General features: G+C 38.0%; 1 protein-coding gene and 1 long non-coding RNA gene across 2 annotated transcripts in view; one reads left to right on the forward strand and one right to left on the reverse strand.

The window, feature by feature from the left end:
- GABRA2 (gamma-aminobutyric acid type A receptor subunit alpha2) overlaps window positions 1–11022 on the reverse strand; it is a 44016-nt gene extending 32994 nt beyond the window's left edge. Inside the window, exons 1-3 of the mRNA XM_053458420.1 lie at window positions 10877–11022; window positions 10250–10355; window positions 8530–8645 (exon numbers count right to left, since the gene is read on the reverse strand). Of these exons, the coding sequence (XP_053314395.1) occupies window positions 8530–8645; window positions 10250–10323 (190 nt within the window). The 5' untranslated portion in view covers window positions 10324–10355; window positions 10877–11022. The remainder of the gene's footprint in view (window positions 1–8529; window positions 8646–10249; window positions 10356–10876) is intronic.
- On the forward strand, window positions 317–673 carry LOC128482193 (uncharacterized). The gene is made up of 2 exons (XR_008351007.1): window positions 317–405; window positions 580–673. It is a non-coding gene; the product is annotated as an uncharacterized LOC128482193 (long non-coding RNA).
- Window positions 11023–23970: the final 12948 nt, after the last annotated feature.

A 23970-nucleotide genomic window follows, 5' to 3' on the forward strand; every position in this document is an offset into this window, starting at 1 on the left:
GGTCACAGTTGCTGTTGATCAATTACTCAAGGCCATTTGATTAACAGCACCTGTCTGCTACTTAGCATCTCGATTCCTATGGAACCAGTAAGGGTGTACTTAGTTTTTCACATATGGCTTCTCCATTTTGGCTTTATTTTTGTTGAGTAAATCATGATATTGTGTAATATATAGTTACATATGGCATATGGTGTTCATCTGAGGTTGTACTTACCTAATTTGTTTTATCTGCTAAGGAACAATATATGTGTGTGCAAAATTTACATAAAGAATTATTCACAGGGATAATTTTCAAAAAAGGTTTTTGTAAAAACAGTGAGCAAATGCAAGTCTATTATTAGACCTTATCATTGCAGATAAAAAATAATTGTCAAGAGATCAAAGAAAGCTTAAAATAATAATAATGTGTTGTCAGGTTTTTTAATACCTGACAGAGCTGCAACAGCAGATAAAAAGAAGAATCCTTGTGCTGTGTAGGTGTATATAGACAAACAGAAAGAAAGAACATAAGTTTCAAGGCTGAGGCAAATAACACATTATGGGCATGTATCAGGAAATGTGTTTAGAGTGGAGAATAAGATTTATGTAATGTTGAAAGATATTTAAAGAATTAAAAATAATTTATGATCGAGTTATTTCATACAGAAAATTACATTATTTTGACCAGGTAAAAGGTGCTATATATTGTTACTGACCCCCACTTTTTTTTCTTATTCCCTATAAAAACCACCAGAAAAATGATACACCTTACCCTCTGATGGTAGTACCTATGGTCACCATAGTGTACTCTATCTCAGTGTCTTTGATTGTGCTCCTGTGTTTGACCGGCTTGACCCAGACTATCCTGAATTCCAGCTTCCTGACCTTGGTTTGTTACTGAACTATTCTGCATTCCGGTTCTCTGACTCTGGCTTGTTTCACACTTCCCTGTTTTGAGACTCCTGACTTAAACCTGGTTTGATCTACCTGTGTGTGCACTCTTGGAGTTAGTCCCGGGTCTTGGAAGATCATCACGAAGTGCCATGGCCAAAGTTTGTGGTATTCACTTTTTTGGTGTTTCCCCCATGCACACACTAGTTAGACTTCAGGTATGAATTTTTAGATTTGGTTATGTGTCACTACCAGACAACACCTTAATATGCATTCGGCAATATCTCCTAAGTATGGTGATATCACTCATGCATAGCTTTGTGGGGTTGTTTGGGTACTAAAAGGCCACATTTGGGACGTACATTTCAGTTTTTCAACTTAGAACTTTAACATTTTGCCATCCTGCACCGATTTCATAGTTTGGATACCTTTGAAGCCAGCCAATTCAATTTACCACTCATATAACCATATATTTTTGAAAAAACTAAACCCCCACGGTAGTTCACATGCAGTGTCTGAACTGAACGCCAAACTGTTGGTATGGGCATTGTAAACACATACATAAAAATAAATAAATTAAAAATAATATATGCACTTGTGTTTCTAACTCCCAATCTAAACTAACCCTTATTTCAACTGCCCAGTAACTAATAAAATAAAAACAAGAAAGCCACAAAAAAAATGTAAAAAAAACCCATTGAGTTGTAAAATGTACTGAATCAGAGCAACAGCATGGGGTTGCAAGGGTTAAATTAAATAAACTTTAAAAAAAAAAAAAAAGCTTTAAAATGTAAAAAAAAATAGGGGAAATGAAGGGATGGTAAGGGTTAATTTTAATAAATTGTATACATTTTTAATAAAATGTACCTGTACTTCTGTTACTCTCTGTACCTCATTATGAGCCTGAGACTTTGTCATAGGATCATCAGAATGACTGATCGGGTCCAAGAACTCTGCCTCAATTGTGAGAGGGAGTCTTGGACGAAGGAGGACGTGAAGGGTTTAAGAAAGAGGAAGGTTACTTGCAATTTGCAAACTACAGCTTTGGACAAATTAAGACCTTTCGTCTCTAGTGCAAACTTGGTCTGCAAGCTTGGATTAACTGAAGTTAGCAAAACTTTGAATGCATTTGTCATTTAGATACTGAGATGGTATCCATCTGAATTCTTGTGCTTGAATACTTATTATTTTGTATATCACAAATATTGGCAAGCTGCAAATTGTGGAATTAGTAAAGGCTTGTGGATCATTCAATAGACTTATCATGATAGAAGCTGCAATATAAAGCATCAATGACTGAAGTTGTCACTTTATAGTCTTGTGCATTCTAATTTATATTCCACAAATCGCATACAAGGCTCAGAATTTGGGTCTGAAATTTGTGAGGCCACATTAACTCACATTCTCATTCCCTTTCTCACGCTTTCTAAATGTTTCCCTACCTTTTCTGCCGACCACGTCTGCCAACCACTTTTACATCTTCTTCTTCAAAAGCCTTCTTCAGAAGCAGAAGAAGTGGTCGATAGAAGCGGAAATGGTCGTCAGATAAGGTGGAGAAACATTTAAAAAACGTATGAGAAAGAGTGGTGAGAGAGAATGTTAGAGTGTATATGGGCACCAGGCAACACATTTTGTTCCTGAATCAAAAATGCCCCTGAATCGAATGGGCAGAGAACAAACTTTGTTTTGATGGCTGTTGTAGGAGATACAGCACGCATGAAGCAGGGTTTTCTTTAAAAAAAAAATTCTGTTTTTTATAAATCAACATACAGACAACAGCACAGCATATACCGAGGATGTTACAAATATGTCAAAAGCAAACCAAACATAAATCAAAACCGATTGTTGGCTTGACTGCCCAATAAAAGGTTTTAATCAAAGGCTCCAAAGACTTTCTTATAAGCTTTCATTTTTCTCGCTCTATGATGTTATAAACAACAAACTAACTTATCTGTTTATTTCCGGTTTAAATATTAAATAGTAATACAGCGATGGTTGACGGAACATTTCCTGTTGACTTTCCCAGGATTATATAATGGCATAGGAGACACATTTTATGGTTAGATGAAAGGAAAAATCATTTGTAACGTAAAAAAAGTTATTTACCGGTGGCATTAAGGATGGGGGGATACAGAAGTTCTGGAACATGCAAAAGGTAGTAGTATAAATACCTTCAAGGGACTGTTTGGATAATTATCCCAGCAGAAGTGGTAGAGGCTAACGCAGTGAGGGTATTTAAGCATGCATGGGGCAGCCATATGGCTATCCAGAACATTATGCATTTTTTTATTTTTACAACAGGAAAGGATTGCAGACAAGAAAGAAAGAAGAACGCACAGGCATTGACGGTGTCATTTGAGCACTGCTGAATGCATTCAGGTGACAAGCATGAGGATTGAAACATGTTGCAATCCATGTGTGTTGCTACTACGCAATCTGCTAAACAAGCTAAATGCCATAAAAAGTGGAGGGGCCAAGTGGCTCTGCAGAGTGTTTCACACATAAATGAAGGAACACGTAAATAAACAAACAGCTTTAAAAATATTACAAGTTGTAATATAACTGTGGTCTGTACCATGGAACACAATTAAACCTTAGTATATCTGTCGTATTTGATAGGCTTCTCTCTTCTAAAGGCTTAACTCTTCTGTCCATCGTGATGTACTTCAATATTATAAAAATAGTGTCCTAAAGCCATATAGTGATGGCATGGCACATAATGAAGACATTCAACTCCAATCTTTATCCAATTCCATGTCAGAAGTATCATGCAATCATGTGTAAATGCAAGACATCAACTAAGTATGGAACATTTGCTTTTACACCAAACTCAAAGGCTATGTTTGCCGAGAGAGATGCCTTCTCCCATTGCTCAAAGAGGATCCAATCGAAGGCAGCGGTCTGTGCATGTTCTAACATGGCTGCTTTTTACTATGCTTTCAATAGTAAAGATACTTGCATGTTACTAGCGCTGATCTATTGTTAGATCAGCTGGCTGTCATACAGGAATAATAACCTATTCCCATTCAACCTGCAGAGCAGTGGCGTCACCAGGGGGGGGCCAGAGGGGGCCATGGCCCCCCCTACATTATGCTGTGCCCCCCAGTGTGCCCCCCCAATTGAAACGCTATACCATTGACCCGGTGTGCCGGAACACTAAGCTCTAATTGCAGCTGATGCGGCTGACAGTTTCAAAGCAGCTGTAAAACCGCCTCCGCTGGCTGCTTAATGGATTGCAGGCATGCCGATCACTGACTGAGGCTCTTCGTCCCGCCCCTTTGAAGGGGGCGGGCTCTTACGGAACAGTTGCTTGTCACTGCCTGACAGGGAGAAGAGCACGAGGGAGAAGAGCAGCCTGCTGTGTTACAGTGGAAGAATGAAGGCCAGCAAAAAAAAGTATTTTATTTTAAATAAATAGTGGAGGTGACAGAAGGAGGGACATTAACAAGGGGGGGGCTGCATTGGGAAAATTAAATAATACAAAAAGATGGTGGTTGGGGACATAATTACACATCAGGGTGGTGAGAAGGATGTCACATATATCAATACACAAACGGGGGGGGGTATACACATGGGTATGGGGGCCATTATATTAACCAGTACAAGGGGTTGGTGCATCAATACACAAGGGGGGGGGGCTGGCTGGGGGCATCAAATAAATCAATACACAAGGGAGGGGGCTGGCTGGGGGCATCAAATAAATCAATACACAAGGGGGGGCTGGCTGGGGGCATCAATTAAATCAATACACAAGGGAGGGGGGCTGGCTGGGGGCATCAAATAAATCAATACACAAGGGTGTATTGCAAAAATGCACAAAGGGGGGTGGCTGGGGGGGCACAAATACACAAGGGTCAATACACACAAACAGCAAAGCAATGTGGAAGGCATTTTATATGGTTATCCCATCCTGATGTGGGGTCCATGTGGCAGCAGAGCCTGTCCTGGTGTATGTGTTTGGGTGTCAGTGTGGCAGAGCCTGTCCTGATATGAGTTTGGTCATCTGTTTCCTGGCACTTTACTTGCTGTAGAGGGTTAAATAAAACTTTGTAATTTTTATTTATCCAGATTTTGTTGTCACTTCAGAGGACAAAACTTTCTAGGCCTAGAAATCAGAGGAAAAGTAAAGGTTATGTGTTATTTACTCTTATTTCAATCTGAATATATTATTAAAAGTCAGATGTTGGTTCAGAGTTTGTGAAACGCAATTCTTGATTTCATTATACAGGACGCTATTCCCCTTTGGTTTTACAGGCCTTCACAGACCAAGTGGTACTCAGCTTAGTTATATGCAGCTGTATGCATTGTGTTATCTGTGATGAGGTGTTCATTTGGTGACGCAGCGCTAAGATGGTTGTGATGCATTAATGGCTAAAAGTTTTGTTGAAGTTTCCATTATGTCTAATCTCCTTAATTTATTTGGGCCTTTTAACTTTTTTGATTTCTGGGATTTTAATAATGTGATAAAAAAGAATGATTTATAGTTGTTTGGATGTCAAATAGTGTGTCAAATTCTGTTGATCTCTATCGGCTAAGTTTCCATACATTATTTATGTATACCTGCAAATACAGGGTTTTTTTTCTCATTCAGTTGCGTGTGCTGTTTCCATGTGTTGTTTATTTGATCTATACCTGAACTACAGGGTGTAAGTAAAAGAGCGGTATGGTTTAGTGAATGAGGGGACAAAGGGACTCTGGGGATGATTACAGGGGAGAGGACAATGTCACGGTGCAGTCAGAAGGAGGGAACACTGCACTGACTCTCACTGTCTTCCCCTGATCTGCAGTCAGTGTGGCAAATATATTGGCAGCAGGGTTTAATATTAATATATATCGGAAGCTGGGACTAATATTTATATATATCGGCAGCAGGGGCTAATATTAATATATATTGGCGGCAGGGCCTATTATCAATAAATATTGGCTGCAGGGGCTAATATTTATATATATTGGCTGCAGGGACTAATAATATATATCGGCAGAAGGGGCTAATATTAATATATGTTGGCAGCAGGGTATAATTTCTATGTATATCGGCAGCAGGGTATAATATTAGTATGTATCCGCAGCAGGGGCTAATATTAATATATATCCGCAGCAGGGGTTAATATTAATATATATCGGAAGCAGGGTGTAATATTTCTATATATCTGCAGCAGGGTCTAATATTTATATATATATTGTCAGCAGGGGCTAATATTAAAGAATGAAAAATAACTGTCACTTTAGCTGTTATTTTGAAATCATATTTTTATCACAGTCTTTACTTCAAAGAGATAAATACATATTATGTAGTTAAAAATGCACGTCTAACGTGTGTATGTATATATATATATATATATATATATATACTGTATATGTACCGTTTTATAATTGGCCCCCCTACTTTGGTCCCTGGCCCCCCATGTGCCCCCCCTAAATATGAAAGCTGGAGACGCCACTGCTGCAGAGGATCAGATATTGTGCCATAACAAGCAACCCCATCGGTCAAATTCACCCTACCCCCAAATAACTTTTTTTTTTTAAATGAAAAAAACCCACAAACCAGTAAATTCATTTTTTTAAATAAAAAATGGGCAGATACATCTATGTGGACTGATGGGGCTGATAAGAATTATAGTCCACAAATGTGTGCATCTGCAGCGCAAGAAGGGGCTCAATGTGGAATGTGTATTCTCTCTCTGGATTGTGTTTCTTTAGCATATGTGTTTCTTTTGCATGCTTATGGTATTTTAACCCATAAGTTTACGTGCACCTACCCTGCCATATGTTGTGTCCACCTATATGGGCTGCAAGGGCAATCTATATTCATATACGGTTACATTTGCTAGGAATTCTAAGGATGTTCAGGGCTTTTCATAAAATATTTAGTTTCTACTTTGTATATTATTTGGATAGTTATATATATTCGGTTATAATGGAGATAAAATATGTTTTTAAGTGTTTTTTTTTTCAGTTTTGTACCTTTATATCCTGTCACGTCAATCACCTTTTACATATGAAAAAGAAAGTCCTATCTGTCCTTGAAAAAACTGTGTATAATTTGTGTGTGTATGCAAAAAAATGCGCATGCTTAAAAGGTGAATTGTGATTTCCATTGATGAAATCTAGATGAAATAGGCTCTACGCCGCTGAGTGCATTTCCATTGGATGTTTTTTATGCTCTAACAACCAAGTGGTATATAATGTACTGTTTTTTTCTATTTGCATTTTGATAACCAAAACTCTAACTTAAAGATAAGTAAATATACATATATATATTCCTCTTCTTTGCGCACCCTCACATCACATTTATTTTATACTGTATATTATAGGCATGTTTAACCCCTTAAAGGACAATGGGTGGTCCCTAAACCCGTTGAAAACAATGCATTTTGAGCCCGTACATGTACGGGCTTTGTCATTAAGGGGTTAAAAGATTCAGATACCTGAGGTATTTTATGCTTTTTACTGCATGTTAAATTTGCTATTGCAGTTATCAAGAGCTCCCACACATTCACACACACATTTTAAAAGATAATATACAATGAATACACATCTAAGATAAAACAAAGCAACATAAGAAAACATAAGAACACCGCATTAAAAGATGCCTTTACTAATATTAGTATTGTTATATGGGTATAAAAAAAAACCAAGACAACACACAATCCTTGTGGTCAAAAAACTGAAAGACTAAGGTGAGACACTTGTCAAAAGGTTTATCACATAAGAAATAATAATACCCTTAGTGTACAAAGATTTGTATTCATTCCATGATGCTTGTTTCACCTTTTAATTTATCATTAAAGAGAAACAAAGCAAAATGTAATATAATGAATATTACAACACTGTTTTGAAGCCATTATTAAAAGTATGATTAATTAACATGAATAAACAAATCTATCCATATATCATTTATACATATGTATATATATATATATATATATATATATATATATATATATATATATATATATATATATATATATAGTGTACATACAGATAAATCTATAGCTACAGATGAATAATACAAAAAAAAAGCAGCCTCACTACCTTCAAACGGAAAAAAAAGTTTGCAAGCTGTAAGAAAAACAGCTGTGATATAAATGCCAATGATTTAGGAACGTACACAAAGAAACTCTACATTATTGTATATTATTATAGCAAACACCAACCCAGTCAGCATTAAAAAGAAAAAGCGACAGGAAGAAGAGCTCTAGATTTCACACTGCATGAATTAATCCTCACCCCTGTCCTGATCAGAATTATTTCAGGAGGATGTGGATGCGTGTAGCTTAAAAATCACAGGTTTTACAAGAATAATTAAAACAAGGTAAATCTGCATGATGGCTTATTTAGAATCTAATAAATCTATTCTAACTCCAAAAAGTTTTTTTTTTTTTTTTTTAGCATATTACCTAATTGATACTATTAACAATATAACAAGTGTAGTTTTCATAATATGATCCAGAAATATGATAATATCAATGTGTCTTACAAATTATCATGATCAATTTTATATTATCATCTTTATCATCATATTACATCACTGTTCATTATTCTAATACCCAATATAGAAAACACAAATATTTTAGAGGAAATAAAAATGTAAAAGTAGAAAACAGAACAATAAATGATTAGGTCAGAACGTAGAACCATAAATAATTAGGAAATTACCTCCTAATCCAGGCCTTAGGCGATTATCATACCCATCCAAAAGACGATCTAAAATTCTTGTAAAGATAGTGATGTTATTTTTTGCATCATCATCCAAAGTATCTGCCAGGCCTTGCCTAATGGAAAAAAAGAAGTTTTGTGACATATTTAAATGCATTACAATATTTAAAAGCAATAATCTAAGACCCTATTAGCAAGCTATTTCATCTCAATATAAAAAAATAAATAAAAAATAAATAAATATAATAATAATAAAATATATATATATATATATATATATATATTATTATTATTATATTTATTTATTTTGTACTAGCTTTATAAAAAGGCTTGGTTTGCTAGACTAAACACTTATGATGATATGTCATTAAATTTAGGAAGGGAAGTCTAAAGATGTTTTGTAAGTTAGAACATTAATACATAAGTTAAGTATAACGTAAAAAGGATATAGAATTTAAGGGTTTAGCAAATTAGTTATTGCATTGATATTGAAACATTAAAAAAATAAAATAAAAAATTCATGCATATTGACATTATAGTTTACTTCAAAATATTATGTACATTATGTATATAATAACATGCATTAATATTAGCATGTAAATTATATGTATGCTTATAAATGAACATAAGCAAAGTTAGATGTACATGTCTAAATGCCTGGCACATAGCCATCTCAACTTCATGTCATGATGTAATAACTTTATCTTACCTTTATAATCTACATTAAGCACACGCTTCCATTGATGTTATACCACCATAATGTGCCCACAATGTCTCTACATATGATAAACTAGACTATTTAAAATCATTAAACCTTATATGCATTTGTTTAATGTTCCTTATTAATAACTGCAATGTAGTTATTTGGAAATGTATAAAATCATTTATAGAATGGGAACTGAATTCTCAACATGCCATTTAATTTGTGTCCAATTCCAACCACAACTTTTATTTGCAGAATATCAGGAATATGCTTTATTGTATTTAAGGAAAGTATATTTCTGATAAAATAAGAAATCAATGGTTAGATTCACATTTGCTAATATTTATATATATTTTTAAACATGTAATAATAACAGAACATAATAAACCAATAATTAGTCTATAATATTACATGCTGGCTTTGTCCACTACCCCCATCTAGAGGTTGGCAGCATTCACATTCTGTTGTACAAGAGCAAAGACAATTTCCAACAAAGCTATCATCACTTAGCATGGTTCAAAGCAGTACTCTGTCTAGGACAATCCAAATTAGAAGGTTCTTTTTCTAGCATGTGCTGATTTCAACACTATGGTATACAATAGTTTGAAGTATTAGAGATATGGAAGGTCTGTTCTACTCTTTGTGCATTGTATGTGCTTTTGGTAGTATAGTAATTTAACTGCTATGTAATGAGCACATGGCAGGGGCAAATAGTATGCACAGAGGTTTTCATGAGATTTTGCATAGTAATGTAAAAAGAGCAACCCCAACTGGCATGGCAATTATAATGTGAAATGGTTACTATTTGCTGTAGTAATAATGATAATAATAATAATAATAATAAAAACAACAACCACAACTAAATAACAAACTAAAATAAAGCAGATGTCAACAAAATTATATGGCAACCAATGTGATTTTCTGTAACTGGTTGCTTTTCAGACAAAAATTGCTGAAGCAGATAAAAATAAACTAAGTTATGTCTTTAGTGGTAGAAAGATAAAAATATCTCCTCACCTTGATGACTCCCATACTACCAGCGCGAGGAACAATACTATTTTCTTTGTGCAGAACAGCATTTTGGAATCCATGGTTGTTCTGAAGAAGATCTTAAATCAAGTACCTGAGATAGGAAAATAGCATTATTAAGGGAAAGAAGAGGAATCACTAGGCAACCACAGTTGATTCAAGTCACAGTGTGTCTGCATGCAGGGTCCATAAGGACAGAACTGAAGTCTGTAGGTACTGGGAACATTGTATTGAACGTTTGCAACAATGTATCACCAGTATCATGTGCTACATGGCCAGCTTATAGATCCTTACTAATCATTCGATTTGTATCAGACATGCAGCGCACAAAAACACGAGTGGGACTGCCATTCCACGGCTGAAACTGACATAACATCAAACGAGTGTAGCAGTACACATGCCATTATGTAGCCATCAACATCACGTTCTATGGGCAACATCTGCTACAAAATCAGTACATTAAAAATATAGATCCAAGCTCTGGGGTTCGTGTTTCAGAAGAAGAGAGAGCTTTGGGGGGGTTCAAATCCGTTAAGTGGCAAGTTGTTTGGAATCCAGTAGCCATAAGGGGAGAGACTTGCAGGATGCCATTCACAAAGGCTTTGGGTTATGTACCTGGAGTCAGTGAAAAGCCTCTGGCTTCGGGGTTGAAGGGGGTTCCTCGCCAGCACTGACCCTGCAGAGGATGCTGGAGCTGCAGGTGCGGAGAGGCTGCTGCAGCGGCTCGCTGACAACAGGATCCTGGCTGCTTTGAATGGAGGAGGGTCTCTGGCGGGGGCGAGCTTCACGGCTACTGCTGCTGTTGTGCACGCGCACCAAATACACGGAGACGCGCAGTGTTCCCGGAGTTCCCCAGCATGCAGTACTCCAGCTCATTCGGGGTGATGGTGAGATCGGGGGTGGAGAGAGAGAGAGAGGGATCGATTTATTTGGTTTGTCATTAAGCGTGAATGTGGTGTACATCGCTCTACTTCTCTCTATAAAGCTGCCGGGTGAGCTGCGGTAAGGAGCAGGGGGCGCCTGCGCGGTTTTAGAGCAGCATCCCTATTACATACCGAGACTCCATACAGCGAGACCTGGTGCTGCTGCTGCACCCCGACCACCCCCACTGCATGCAGTACGGAGATGACAAACCCACCACATTCCCTCAAGCGAATCGTCATTTTCTGCATGGGGTCCCTTTAAATATCCCCTTCTTACAGTTAGGGTGCAGAGAATTTTCTGCCTCCCCTGCTATTATCATATACCAACCATACATACACACTGGAGTCTAATCCATTCATACATGGGTTCGGATTTTGTCGAACTTCTGCTTTAATAAACGTTGACTGTAGCAGTGAATGAAGTGCAGTCACGATTTTCTATTAGCTGCCGAATGAGTGTTCCATTTATTTTAATGTGATGAGGATCGCAATTATCTGCCTGTGAATCAGCTCGATTAGTGACGCTGGTGTAACCCATGCAGTCTCCTAACATTGTGGAAGTGACTGCTGGTCCAGTAACACTGGATGGCTTTGGATGGAGAGAGATGCTTGCAACTAGATCCAGCCACATACAAGTCTAGAGTTCAAACTTAGAAATGTGCAGCTAACTAATTCAATTAAGAATTATTCTAAGTAAATCTCTTGAAATCCATCTCTGTATATTCACACACCTTTATTTATCTATAAAAGCTATTAAAAAAACAAAACTGAAACATATTCAGGTGTTATGGGGAAATTCACTAAATAGTTTTGTTTACACTGCAATAAGATGACATATCTGTACTCACCTGATTTACTATGCATTATGTAGAACCAACAGCCTTTATTGCAGGATATACCAGCCAGGGTTGGGCCCTTCCTAATGCAAGTTCAAGTGTTTGCTATTTAGATGATGCTGCATTTACTATGATCAAGGTTCCAGTAACAATGCATTAGAAATGGTTAGGCAGATTTCGAAATACTTCACTGGTTACTGTATAATGTATTTCTTAAGTATACATATTTTATAAGCACTTACTTTTAATGGGACCCTTGATGTATAAAAGCAGATTTATTTTTGTTTTCAGAGCTGCAATGGAAATCAATATATGTCTGTCTGTCTATCTGTCTATCTATCTATCTTTCATTCCAGCATTGTTACTAACAGCTTTACAGCACTTTGAATCTCTGCTATAGAGCCTGTATTCTACTACAGGCTGATGTAAGTTAACTAAACACTTATAATTGGCAAGATTAATTTGCATTTGATTGTTTTGAGTCACGATCTAACATAAATCAATACATAAAATCATTTATGCAGGAGATATTGAGTTACTTAATTTTAATAGTGTTCATGTCCCCTTCCATTGAAATGCATTCTATGAACGTCAGTACTGAATTTTACACAATTAAGGTATTTTTTTAAAAAAATAATTGGCAAAAGATGTCAGATGTTTTTTGACTGCAGCCGTGGAAGGGAATTTGTTTTTTTGGTCAATCAAGGTCCTCAGGGGCACATAATATTAGGATTTGTCTAGTAAATATTTTTTTCTTTATCACAGATTTGCAACTCACTGTTCCTTTATAACTGGTGCCCAATACCTAGATCTTATTTCAACCGCTAAAGAAATTGAACTGGATTGCTGCATAGATATGGAAATGTGTTATTGTCTATGCCACCAGTTCAAAGGCTTGTGGGTGTTTGCAGGTGCGTTAAACTTTTTAAACTGTTTTCTCTTTGCATTATGAAGGGACAATCTTGGTAAACTTCTCCAGCAAGAAGAGTTGAATTGGAGCATTGGTAAACCAGTGAGGTCACTTACTAGAAATGCTTCACATTTCATGGGGCAAAAGCGGCCCTTCATACCTAGGGATACTACAGACTTGAAATACGGTACTTAAGGTTAAATGTAGATTCACCTAAAAACTGCAACAAGCATTTTAGTAATTTGTGTGTTTGTAATGCTCTGTTGCGATAGATGGTTGTACTCCGCATAACATCAGTGGATGTCAAAATCATTTTATTAGTTCTGGCTAATTGATTCACATTCTATGGAACGATTTAATAAAATAAAAGACCAGGCCTTTACTATAGCTGTGAACTTCTGAGATCCCGGAAAAGCTTTTTATGCTGAGCAACACAGCAGGTGAATCTATTTGTACTTGTATAGAAAGCTCACAAGGCAGACTAGAGAGATGGTGAAATTAAACATTTTCTGGCAAATAAGAAAATGCAATATAGTGTCTCAGAATTCTGTCCTCACACTTAAATGTATTGATTTTTTTATTATTACTTTTTAAATGGCGTTAGACTGACAATTCTGCATGCTTATGGTAGGTCTTCCAAAAACAAAAGTCCTCCATACATACATTCAGTTTGTGTGCATCTCAGTCTTGGGCATGTCCATACTGGCACAGGTGAAATATTTTATCTAACTTGTTATATAGCATGGCTTAGGAATAGCCCACTTTTTTGCTACAAAAATAGCATTCCAATATAGTCTATGAATATAATAGAATAGCCGAAAAAGGTCATGCATATAACAGGTGAAGTTCAACATGCAAAACCTAAAGGTATGCATTTTGGGGATGAAATAAGCACCCTACCAGCAAATGAAAGAGGCTGTAATGCACTTTTTCAAGACTACAAATAATAGTGAGTTTGCATCACCGGTACCAATTGTACCACTGAAAAAAGGGTATTTTCCCCAGCAGCTTCTGCTTATTTCCTGGCACACGGTACTACTTGGTCTGTTGTGTGTTGGCACAAGCAATGTGACGCACTTTCATTATTAAAGGTTGCCTACACCTGCCCAGCATTGTGGTTTGCCAGCAGACTAAACAACCTAGAGCGTCATCAAACTAAAATGGGTGCGGAAGAATAGTATGGGCATTCTTTAGTTAAAGTACACCTATACTGCTAACAGGTTACTGCTAATTGCCTCGAAATTCTATGAAAAATACATGCTTTTGCTTTAAATTTGTAATATTCAATAATAAAGTTCCCTTTTTCGCTTTTCATTGGAGATTGTGTATAAAAGTGATTCTGATGCAAAGTTACAGCAGTGGACTTATCAACATAACAACCAAGGACCGGTCCAGTCAGCAGGAACCTGGCATTTATTGCATGGTATTATTTTATTTTTTTTAGAGCCATCATATTCAGCAGTGCTATACAATTCAAGTTTACGGGATTTCCTGAAGAAATGGATTTTAACTTTTTTTGAAGGACTGGAGACAAAGGGAGAGTTGGATACGCTGGGGTAGATCATTTTACATGATAAGGGCAACCCCTTCAGAAGTCTTATATATGATTATTAGAGGTATACATAAGGATAGGTGACGCTCATCAGATGAGCAGCGGGGAGACAGTTAAATAGGCAAATAGCTATGAAGAGCTTTGTAGGATGTACATTTTTTAATGTACACATTTAACAATCTTTGCTTTTTAAATAAGCACATTATTATATGTTTTAATATTTTTCTGTACAATGTGTTTTATGTACTGTTAAAACATTTTATAAACCCTTTCTTTCAGTGATGAAGAATTCTGCACTGTCCAACAAGTTAAACAATGAAACACAATGTTGGGTGTTATTGTGAAACCACTAATATATGGTACAACTAAGTGGTCCTTGAAAACAAAAAAGTTGGCATGCATAAAATTTACAATTTCTTGACAACAAACCACAATTCACACCTATTGTTTTGTTTTTGTTGGTGAACTGAGCAGGATTTAGCATTTTATTTAATATAAAAGTTTAGTTCTATACTAATTGGTAAAATCCATTTAGTCCAAAATTTTGTTCTGAAACTTTGTTCTGTTTGCAAGGTAATGGATATACCAGAAAATACTCTTAAACAGAGAGACCATGTGTGTTGCTGGGTTGCTAACTACTTTTTGGACCCTTTAATGATGCTCGTAAAGTAACTGTTAACTGCTTAATGGGCTAAATCTAGTGTTGCATCATTTTCATTATGTTTGATTCATTGATTATTACACTACTCTCAGGTTTATGAATATTGAATCTTTCCTATTGGCACAGCTTAACTGAAATTTAAAGATAAAAATGTGAGTGCTTAATACATACACCTGGCAGTATTTCTTTTTTAACCAAACTAGAATCTTTATTTTGTATCTTATATTGGCCTGACTAATGTTCTATCACATTCCCTTCTTTCTCCAGTCCCCCATTCCTAGTTTCCTTTTTTGCTTCTACAATATACTCTGTTCTTATCCCCACGTAAATTAAGTTAATTACCACAACTTCCATTCCTTATCAACTGTGAAATATGTTTCTTGCTCTGGATTTTTCTATTGTCCTCAGTTCCTCTTTCAGGCCTCTGTCTCTTCCATGCTTTTTATCACTTAACTACTGAATTACCTTGCTACCTACCCTTCTATATGTTAATGCATTCACTCCTCTGATCCTGATGATTTAATTGGATACTATATCTTCATCTCTCATGTTACCACTTGGTCAATAGTTACTATTGTAGTGAGGTGTTAGTAATAGAGTCATCTTTCTGCTCTTGGACTAGATGACCAGCACTCCAGACCAGATACACTCTGTTTGGAAAGATATGCATGGAAGAACTGATGAAAAGAGCAATGTAGGGAGGGTCTGATTAAACATGATGCAGCTCTGTTCTCCTTATATTGTTCTTTCACCGAGAACACATTTTGCATATAGTGTTTTAAATTGGGAAGCTTCTTGTCTTTTATTATTTCAGTCAATCTATATTGCAGCCTTTCTTTTCACATCACATAAGAGAAATATAAGTTTAAGAAATTAACCCTTCTACTAAAACCTGTTTTCAAAATTGATAGCAACGACCAAAAAAATAAAATACAAAATTAAAATGGAAATGGAATATACTCCAGTTACAATACCGTTAATAGTAAAATACAAGAATACCAGTCAATGAACAACATTTTTGCTGATTTCATCCATAAGAAGCTTTACAAACCAGACGTTTTTGTTGTTTTTAATATTTTCAATTGCTCATTTCACTAATAACATTACAAAAAATAAGCAAATACTGATTCTATTAACTGTATCTTGTGTGCATGTAGGCAGTGAATCAATATTTGTATCTGCGAAACAATTACAGATATGCTGACACCAATGTACACAATAAATGGGCTACTAATAGAAACATAAACAAAAGTATGTGGGGTTATATATAAAAAGGGATATTCTTGAAAAGGTTTTTAAAGTGTTCATATCACCCTACCTGGAAACATTACATGGGGTGGGAGTGCAAAGAGTGAGTATGGCTCCACTGACCCAGAGAATGAGGCGAGTGACCCGGAAGAGCATTGCTTTACCTGAAGACTCCTGGTTAGGCCTGGTGAGCTCCCAGGTATATGTTGCCTAAAGGTGGTGCCGGCCCTGTACACCTGTCCGATTGCTTGTTAACACAAATAGCTAATCAGCCAATCACATGGTAGCAAATCAATGCATTTAGGCATGTAGCAGTGGCGTCTCCAGCTTTCATATTTAAAGGGGGGCACATGGGCGTACAACAACAACAACAAGTATTTATATAGTGCTTTTCTCCCAGTGGGACTCAAAGCACTTTACAGGTATATGCATATGAGAAACAGTGAATTATCTGAAGGATTGGGAGAAAAGATGGGTTTTAAGTCTTTTTTTTAAAAGTCTCTAAAGATGGAGCATCTCTGATTGAAAGTGGTAGAGAGTTCCAGAATGTGGGAGCAGCATGGCAGAATGCGTTGGAGCCGGATTTTGTGCGCACTTTGGGTAATAAGAGAAGAGACGTGTGGATCGGAGGGGGCGAGCAAGGATGTAGGGTGGTAATAGCTATTTCAGGTAACAGGGTCCCTGGTCCTTTAGGGCTTTAAATGACAACACGCCTATCTTAAAGTGAATTCTCCATTTGATAGGAAGCCAATGGAGAGACCGTAAAATAGGCCTAATATGGCAAGAGCGGGGTTGATTTGTTAATAGTCTGGCTGCTGCGTTCTGAGCCAACTGCAGTTTGTGAAGATCTTTTTCTGGGAGGCCTACATACAGAGCATTGCAATCAGGCCCGGACTGGCCATCGGGCACACCGGGCATTTGCCTGGTGGGCCGGGCCACGGCAGGGCCGCATTGATTTAGGGGCTGATGGAGCTGCAGCTCCAGGCCCCTACCCTACCTACGGCCGCATTAACGCAGGGCATAAGGGGCACCTGCCCCTTAGGCCCGCCGCAACTGCGACCAGGTCCGCCACTCTAAGGGGCCGGGAAGTCCCCACCAAGGCCGGCCTTAGGGGTCTGCGGCCGCACAGGGTTTAAATTAAAACATCGGGGTTTTTTTTAAACTTTATTTAACATGGAGGATGTTAAATAAAGTTGAAAAAAAACCCCGATGTTTTAATTTAAACCCTGTGCGGCCGCAGACCCCTAAGGCCTGCCCTGGTGGGGGCTTCCCGGACCCTTAGGGCAGGGCCGACCTTTGGGGTGTGCGACCGCACAGGGCGCCACACTCCAGGGTCAGTAATGTCCGCCGCTGGTTCAACCCGGCTTAAAATCACTCAAGGGAGCCGGAGGTCTGTTAAAGACCTCCGATACCGCTCCCTTGTGATCCGCACGGCAACAGCTGCTGTGCGCCGGGGTTTGTTGTCAGATCCCGGCCCACAGCACTGAAGCCGCGCCCACCGCTGTCCGTGCCCTCTGACCCGGAAGAAGACAGAAGAACTGAAGAAGAGGAAAAGAAGGTGAAAGAAGAAAGGAAAGGTAGGAAAGCATTAAGTGAGAGTGGATTGGTATATGTGTGGATTAGTATATATGTGTGGATTGGTATATGTGTGGATTAGTATATATGTGTGGATTGGTGTATATGTGTGGTTTGGTATATATGTGTGGTTTGGTATATATGTGTGGATTGGTATATATGTGTGGATTGGTATATATGTGTGGTTTGGTATATATGTGTGGTTTGGTATATATGTGTGGATTGGTATATGTGTGTGGATTGGTATATGTGTGTGGATTGGTATATATGTGTGGATTGGTATATATGTGTGGTTTGGTATATATGTGTGGATTGGTATATGTGTGGATTGGTATATGTGTGTGGATTGGTATATGTGTGTGGATTGGTATATATGTGTGGATTGGTATATGTGTGTGGATTGGTATATGTGTGTGGATTGGTATATATGCGTGGTTTGGTATATATATGTGTGGATTGGTATATGTGTGGTTTGGTATATATATATGTGTGTGGATTGGTATATATGTGTGGATTGGTATATGTGTGTGGATTGGTATATGTGTGTGGATTGGTATATGTGTGTGGATTGGTATATGTGTGTGGATTGGTATATATGTGTGGATTGGTATATATGTGTGGATTGGTATATATGTGTGGATTGGTATATGTGTGTGGATTGGTATATATGTGTGGATTGGTATATATGTGTGGATTGGTATATATATATGTGTGGATTGGTATACGTGTGGATTGGTATATGTGTGTGGATTAGTATATGTGTGGATTGGTAAGTGTGTGAGAGTGATGGGTGTTATGCTGTACCATTTCCATTGTCTTTTTCATGATCTAATTATGCTCTAAAAGTACATCATAACTCCCATCACTCTATACTGTTCCATACAGTGGCAGAGCTGGGAGGCAGAGGCCTTGCACCCCCACCGCAGGACTCCTGAAAGGTAAGTGAACTTCAAAGAGGGAGAGGGTAGATAGTTAGGAGGGGGTAGTTGCGGCGGGCTTAAGGGGCTCTGCGTTAATGCGGCCATATAGGACCAGTCAGTCCTGACTGGGCTTATTTTAAGGTGGGGGCCTGGAGCCACAGCTCCATCAGCCCCTAAGTCAATCCTGCCCTGCCTCAGGCGCGGTCGCAGTTGCTGCTTGCTCCGGCAACAAGGTAAGTAGGGTGAGGGAGGGGGGTGCAGTGAGAAGGGGCAGAGGGGGGTTAGATAGTGAGAAAGGGGGAGAGGGGATAGATAGAGGCGGTACATATTGAGAAGTGGGGAAGGGGGTACATAGTAAAAAGGGGGAACATAGTGAGAAGGGGCAGATAAGATGAAGAGAGGAGGTAATGTGAATGCGTATGAGAATGAATGAATTCATGTGAGGATGAATTGCTTGAATGATTTGTGAGACTGCATTAATGAATTTGTTAATGATTTGCCTGAATGATTAAATGCAAAGATGGTACATGAAGGGTGGGCTTTAACAATAAATAAATAAATAAATAAATAAATATGGGCTGCTCAGGCTTAAATGCCCGGGCCTATTTTTTGTCCCAGTCCGGGCCTGGACCCCGGTAGTTCCGCCACTGAGTGTTCCCATCTTCTGATGCCTACTTCCAGCAGGATAATGCATCATGTCACAAAAGTCACATCATCTCAAACTGATTTCTTGAACATGACAATGAGTTCACTGTATTTCAATGGCCTCCACGATCACAAGATCTCAATCCAATAGAGCACCTTTGGGATGTGGTGGAACAGGAGATTCGATCATGGATGTGCAGCCACCAAATCTGCAGCAACCGTATGAAGCCATCATGTCCATATGGACCAAAATCTCTGAGGAATGTTTCCAGCACCTTGTAGAAAGTATACCACGAAGAATAAAGGCAGTTCTGAAGGCAAAATCTGGTACTAGCAAGGTGTAGCTAATAAAGTGGCCAGTGAGTGTATGTTGTGTATTTGTTTACATACACAACTGTATATGTTGCAAGTTGTTTCTCACAGTCTTTTTTCAGCATATTATTTTTCTCCATGTATATATTCATTTTTTAAACATTGTTCTTTTATTTTGCTAGCAGGCGTTTCATACAATTACTTCTTGTAGTAGAGAATACAATTTAAATCTAGTCCATCCCTTTGAGAGTATAAAACTTTAATCTAGGATTTCCTTGAAGGCATGGGGAAGAATTAAACTGATATCAAACAACACAAATGAGACTGCACAGCCTATATACAGTTATGAATATGTTGACTGATCTAGAACTAACTGACTCCTTCAAGGAGCATTGCAGTTAACTTGTAGTGACAAAATTATGAATTAGTTATGTAACTTTGTATTTTTAATATGAAAACCTTCCCTCTAGACAATATACTCAGGACAAATACAAGTGTGTCACTGCTCTTTCACAAAGATATGGTTACATACTGTCTGCATCCTATAAGGCAAAACTTTTAAATGATTCATCTTTTACAGTAATAATTTAAAAAGAAATGTGTTGCTCTTAGCTATCCAAATGATGAAAAGTGGGCTTTTTGTTTTAAATAAATTTACAGAAGCAAGTTTCCATAAATGCATTTAAAACATATCCAAATTTGTATACTGATGAATGGGCACTCCAAAATGGTCAGGAAAGTCAGGTTGTAACTTAAGTGCAGTTTTTTGTAAACGGCAACAACAAAAAAGTCTCTCTCCACTTTTTATGGTATACTTTCCCTTTAAATCAAACAGGTTTTTTGACACCAAATAAAAGTACACAAATAAACAGACCTACTTCTTTCCGGAGGCTAACAGTAGTTCCCTTACTACCAGTTACTGGACCAGCTAATCTGGGTTCCAGTAAATAGAGCAAATACACAGGCAATATTTTTGGAGAGCAAGGTCTCTCACTACTCTTTGGCTTTTAGAGGCAGACACCTACCTAACAGATCTCCAAACACACTATCCCAGTGCAGCCTGATTCTGAGACCACTCCCTGCTCTTTTAGATTTACTATTTAGGCCCGAGCAAATTGCCCGGGAGAAAGTGTGCAAGCAGGGGTAAAAAGCTTAACTATTTAATAGCCCTCATAAACTGCTTGTTGTATCCTCTGGCTAACGTATAGATTGAAAAAGTAAAAAACCAAAGCAAAACTATAGCACCGCACCACAGGTGATAAATAAAACCAGTAAGTAAAAGTGTTACTCTTTCAACCTCTATCTCTCTCTCTTTCTCTCTCTCAATAAATAAGATGGCAGAGACAGGGTGTTTAGGGGGACAGACAATCTCTTTAGGGGCAAAGATGGCAAAGGCAATCTGGTGGCTCTATCAAGATGTTTAGTGACAAAGATGGCACATGCATGCTGTTTGGGGGCACTGACAAGCTTGGGCAAAGATGGCACAGATATGTTTGGGGACTATGATGGCACAGACAGGCTTGTTGGTAATACGGATGTAACTGACAAGATGGGGTCACATGCAAGCTGGGGACAAAGTCGGGCAGGGGGCAATTATTTACACCAGGGCCCTGTGGTTTCTATTTACACCCCTGCATTCAATTCTATAAATTAATGAAAATTATTGTTAAATATTATATGAATATGAAGGGGTAAGATAAAATGATTACGATTATGGGGAAATTGGTATAGTGATGATGAGAAGTTATGTTAGGCAGCGTGAAGATGGAGGGGATTGATTGTGGTGCAATTTGGGGAGATAATAGTAGGGGATGGAAATTATGGTGGGGAAGAATATGATAATAGGAGTATGAATATAGTGGCAAGGGGATAATGATAGTGGTTGAGTATTTGAATGAATTAGGATTTTGGGGGTATGGTGATGGTCAACAGCAGCTCTACACACATACATATAAACATACAAACTAATTAACACTTTAAACAAACAACACCATACACTTACATATACATACACACACCACTGTAACATCAAAAACATATGCATACATACACACGGAACCCCACCATACACTTGTACATACATACAAACAGCTACTCTAACACCATGCACTTGCACATGTACACACAGCCACTTTCTCTGTTAATCCATGCAGATCACACATGCCCCCTCCTTCAGCCTCCCTCTTTTTTATTTGCAATGTTTATTACCTACTGTGAAAGTGAAGTAAAAACCTTTGTTTTCAGTAATTTATTTAAATAAATGTAAAATGGTTTATTTCATACACAATAGGGCTGGTATTCAATTATTTCCAGGGCATGACTGAGCCCTAGTATACAAAGCAACATTGATAAATACATGGTTTGACAAGTTGTGTGAGGAGGAACAAGAGTGACCAACACAGAGCCCTGACCTTATCCCCACTGAACACCTTTAGGATGAATTGGAACATTGATCGCGAGCCAGGCCTTCTTGTCCAGTATCAGTGCCTGACCTCACAAATACTCTTTTAACTAAATGGACAATATTTCTGAACAGGTTGTCTGTTTTTTCACTATTTATTACTGCTTTTTTCTACATACATGTATCTGAGGGCCATAAATGTTACGTTCAGTGATATTAAGCACAGTTCAGTGGGCAAAAAAGGTTTGGAAAAACGGATTTGTAGCAAACTGTGCATTTATTCACACATGAACACCCCAAAATGAAACCATAAAAATAAACCCTAGCTCCCATTGGAGCCCTTTTCTGTCATATTCTCTGCTGGTTGTAAGAGTTCAAGGAGTTTAAATATCCACATCCTGCACATATTGCAGGCTTCATGAAAACCCAAGTGGAAAGGACATCCAGTTTGTTGCAAAACTGGTGGTGAAGCATTGGCCCGTCCAACTTGCCAAATACTCTACCCCTGGGACCCATTGCACATCATCTGAGTACAAAAGCCACACAAAACATCTCCCTGGGACTGTTCAATGTCACAATTAAAGGTATCAACTTTGACTAAAGACCAAATTAACAGTACACGCCAACCCTCATATTAACATTAATGCAATAACCGCTGAGTGTACTTTTCTTCAGTATCTTATATATAGATTTGCATGCCCTCCAGGTCTGTTGCCTTTCAAAAGATGCATTTGTCAAGCATAGGGGTGTATTTGGATAGGAGGATAGAGATGTAAGTTTAAGTTTAAATCTGATTCTGGAGGGTATGGGGAGCCAATGAAGTGATTGTCATAGTGGGGCAGCGGATGAGGAACGGCGGCAGAGAAAAATAATCTGGCTTCAGTGTTGAGGATGGATTAAAGTGGTGAAAGGCGGCAGAGGGGGAGACCAGTTGCAATAATCCAGGCAGGATATCACAAGGGATAAAGCATATGCACAGGCAAGCTACCATGACACCTGCATCTTCTGTTTGTACGAAACACAGAATCATTTTTTGAGCTCCTCTGCCAGTGACCAATAGAGTCGCTCGTACGGACCTTTAAATCCTGGAGCGGCGAGACCAATGGTCTCCCCAGGTCAAGTTCTGCTGTCAGGCGTTAAAGGTCTGTACGTGCGACTTTATTGATCGTCGTTAGGACTTAAAGGTCTGTATGAGCGTCTCTATTGGTCGCTTGTATGGACCTTTAAGTCCTGGAGCGGGAAGACCAGTGGTATTAGCCTTCTAAAAAAAAAAAAAAAAAAAAACGAAGAAAAAAAATGAACACCAGCCCGAACCGAGCAGGAACGGGTGAATGTTCGTGGAATACGAAGATTTATTTTCCCCACGAAGATAAACACGAAGACAAGCACAAAGAGTTGGACGGTCTCCACTAAAGATAGGTCATGAATAATCTTGTTAACTCCCCTTTAGAGAAGTATACCAATAGTAGGAGGCTATTGAAATATTTAAGTTCTTTCATTTGTCAACTATTGGTAAGCTTTCAGAGACACCATTTAGCTTCAGGACATTCAAACACCTTGTAGTGGGATTTGCAATTCTTATATAACTAAATATGCTTAATAAAGTTTTATAACATTCTTTAGATCCAACCTGTGAGGTTTGTGGATTGATAGCAGGGAATCATTATTAACCCGATGAAAAAAGAGCACTAATGTATGGACATAAACATTTTGAATTCTTCTCAGT

This window comes from Spea bombifrons, chromosome 1, assembly GCF_027358695.1.
Source record: "Spea bombifrons isolate aSpeBom1 chromosome 1, aSpeBom1.2.pri, whole genome shotgun sequence".
NCBI lineage: Eukaryota > Metazoa > Chordata > Amphibia > Anura > Pelobatidae > Spea > Spea bombifrons.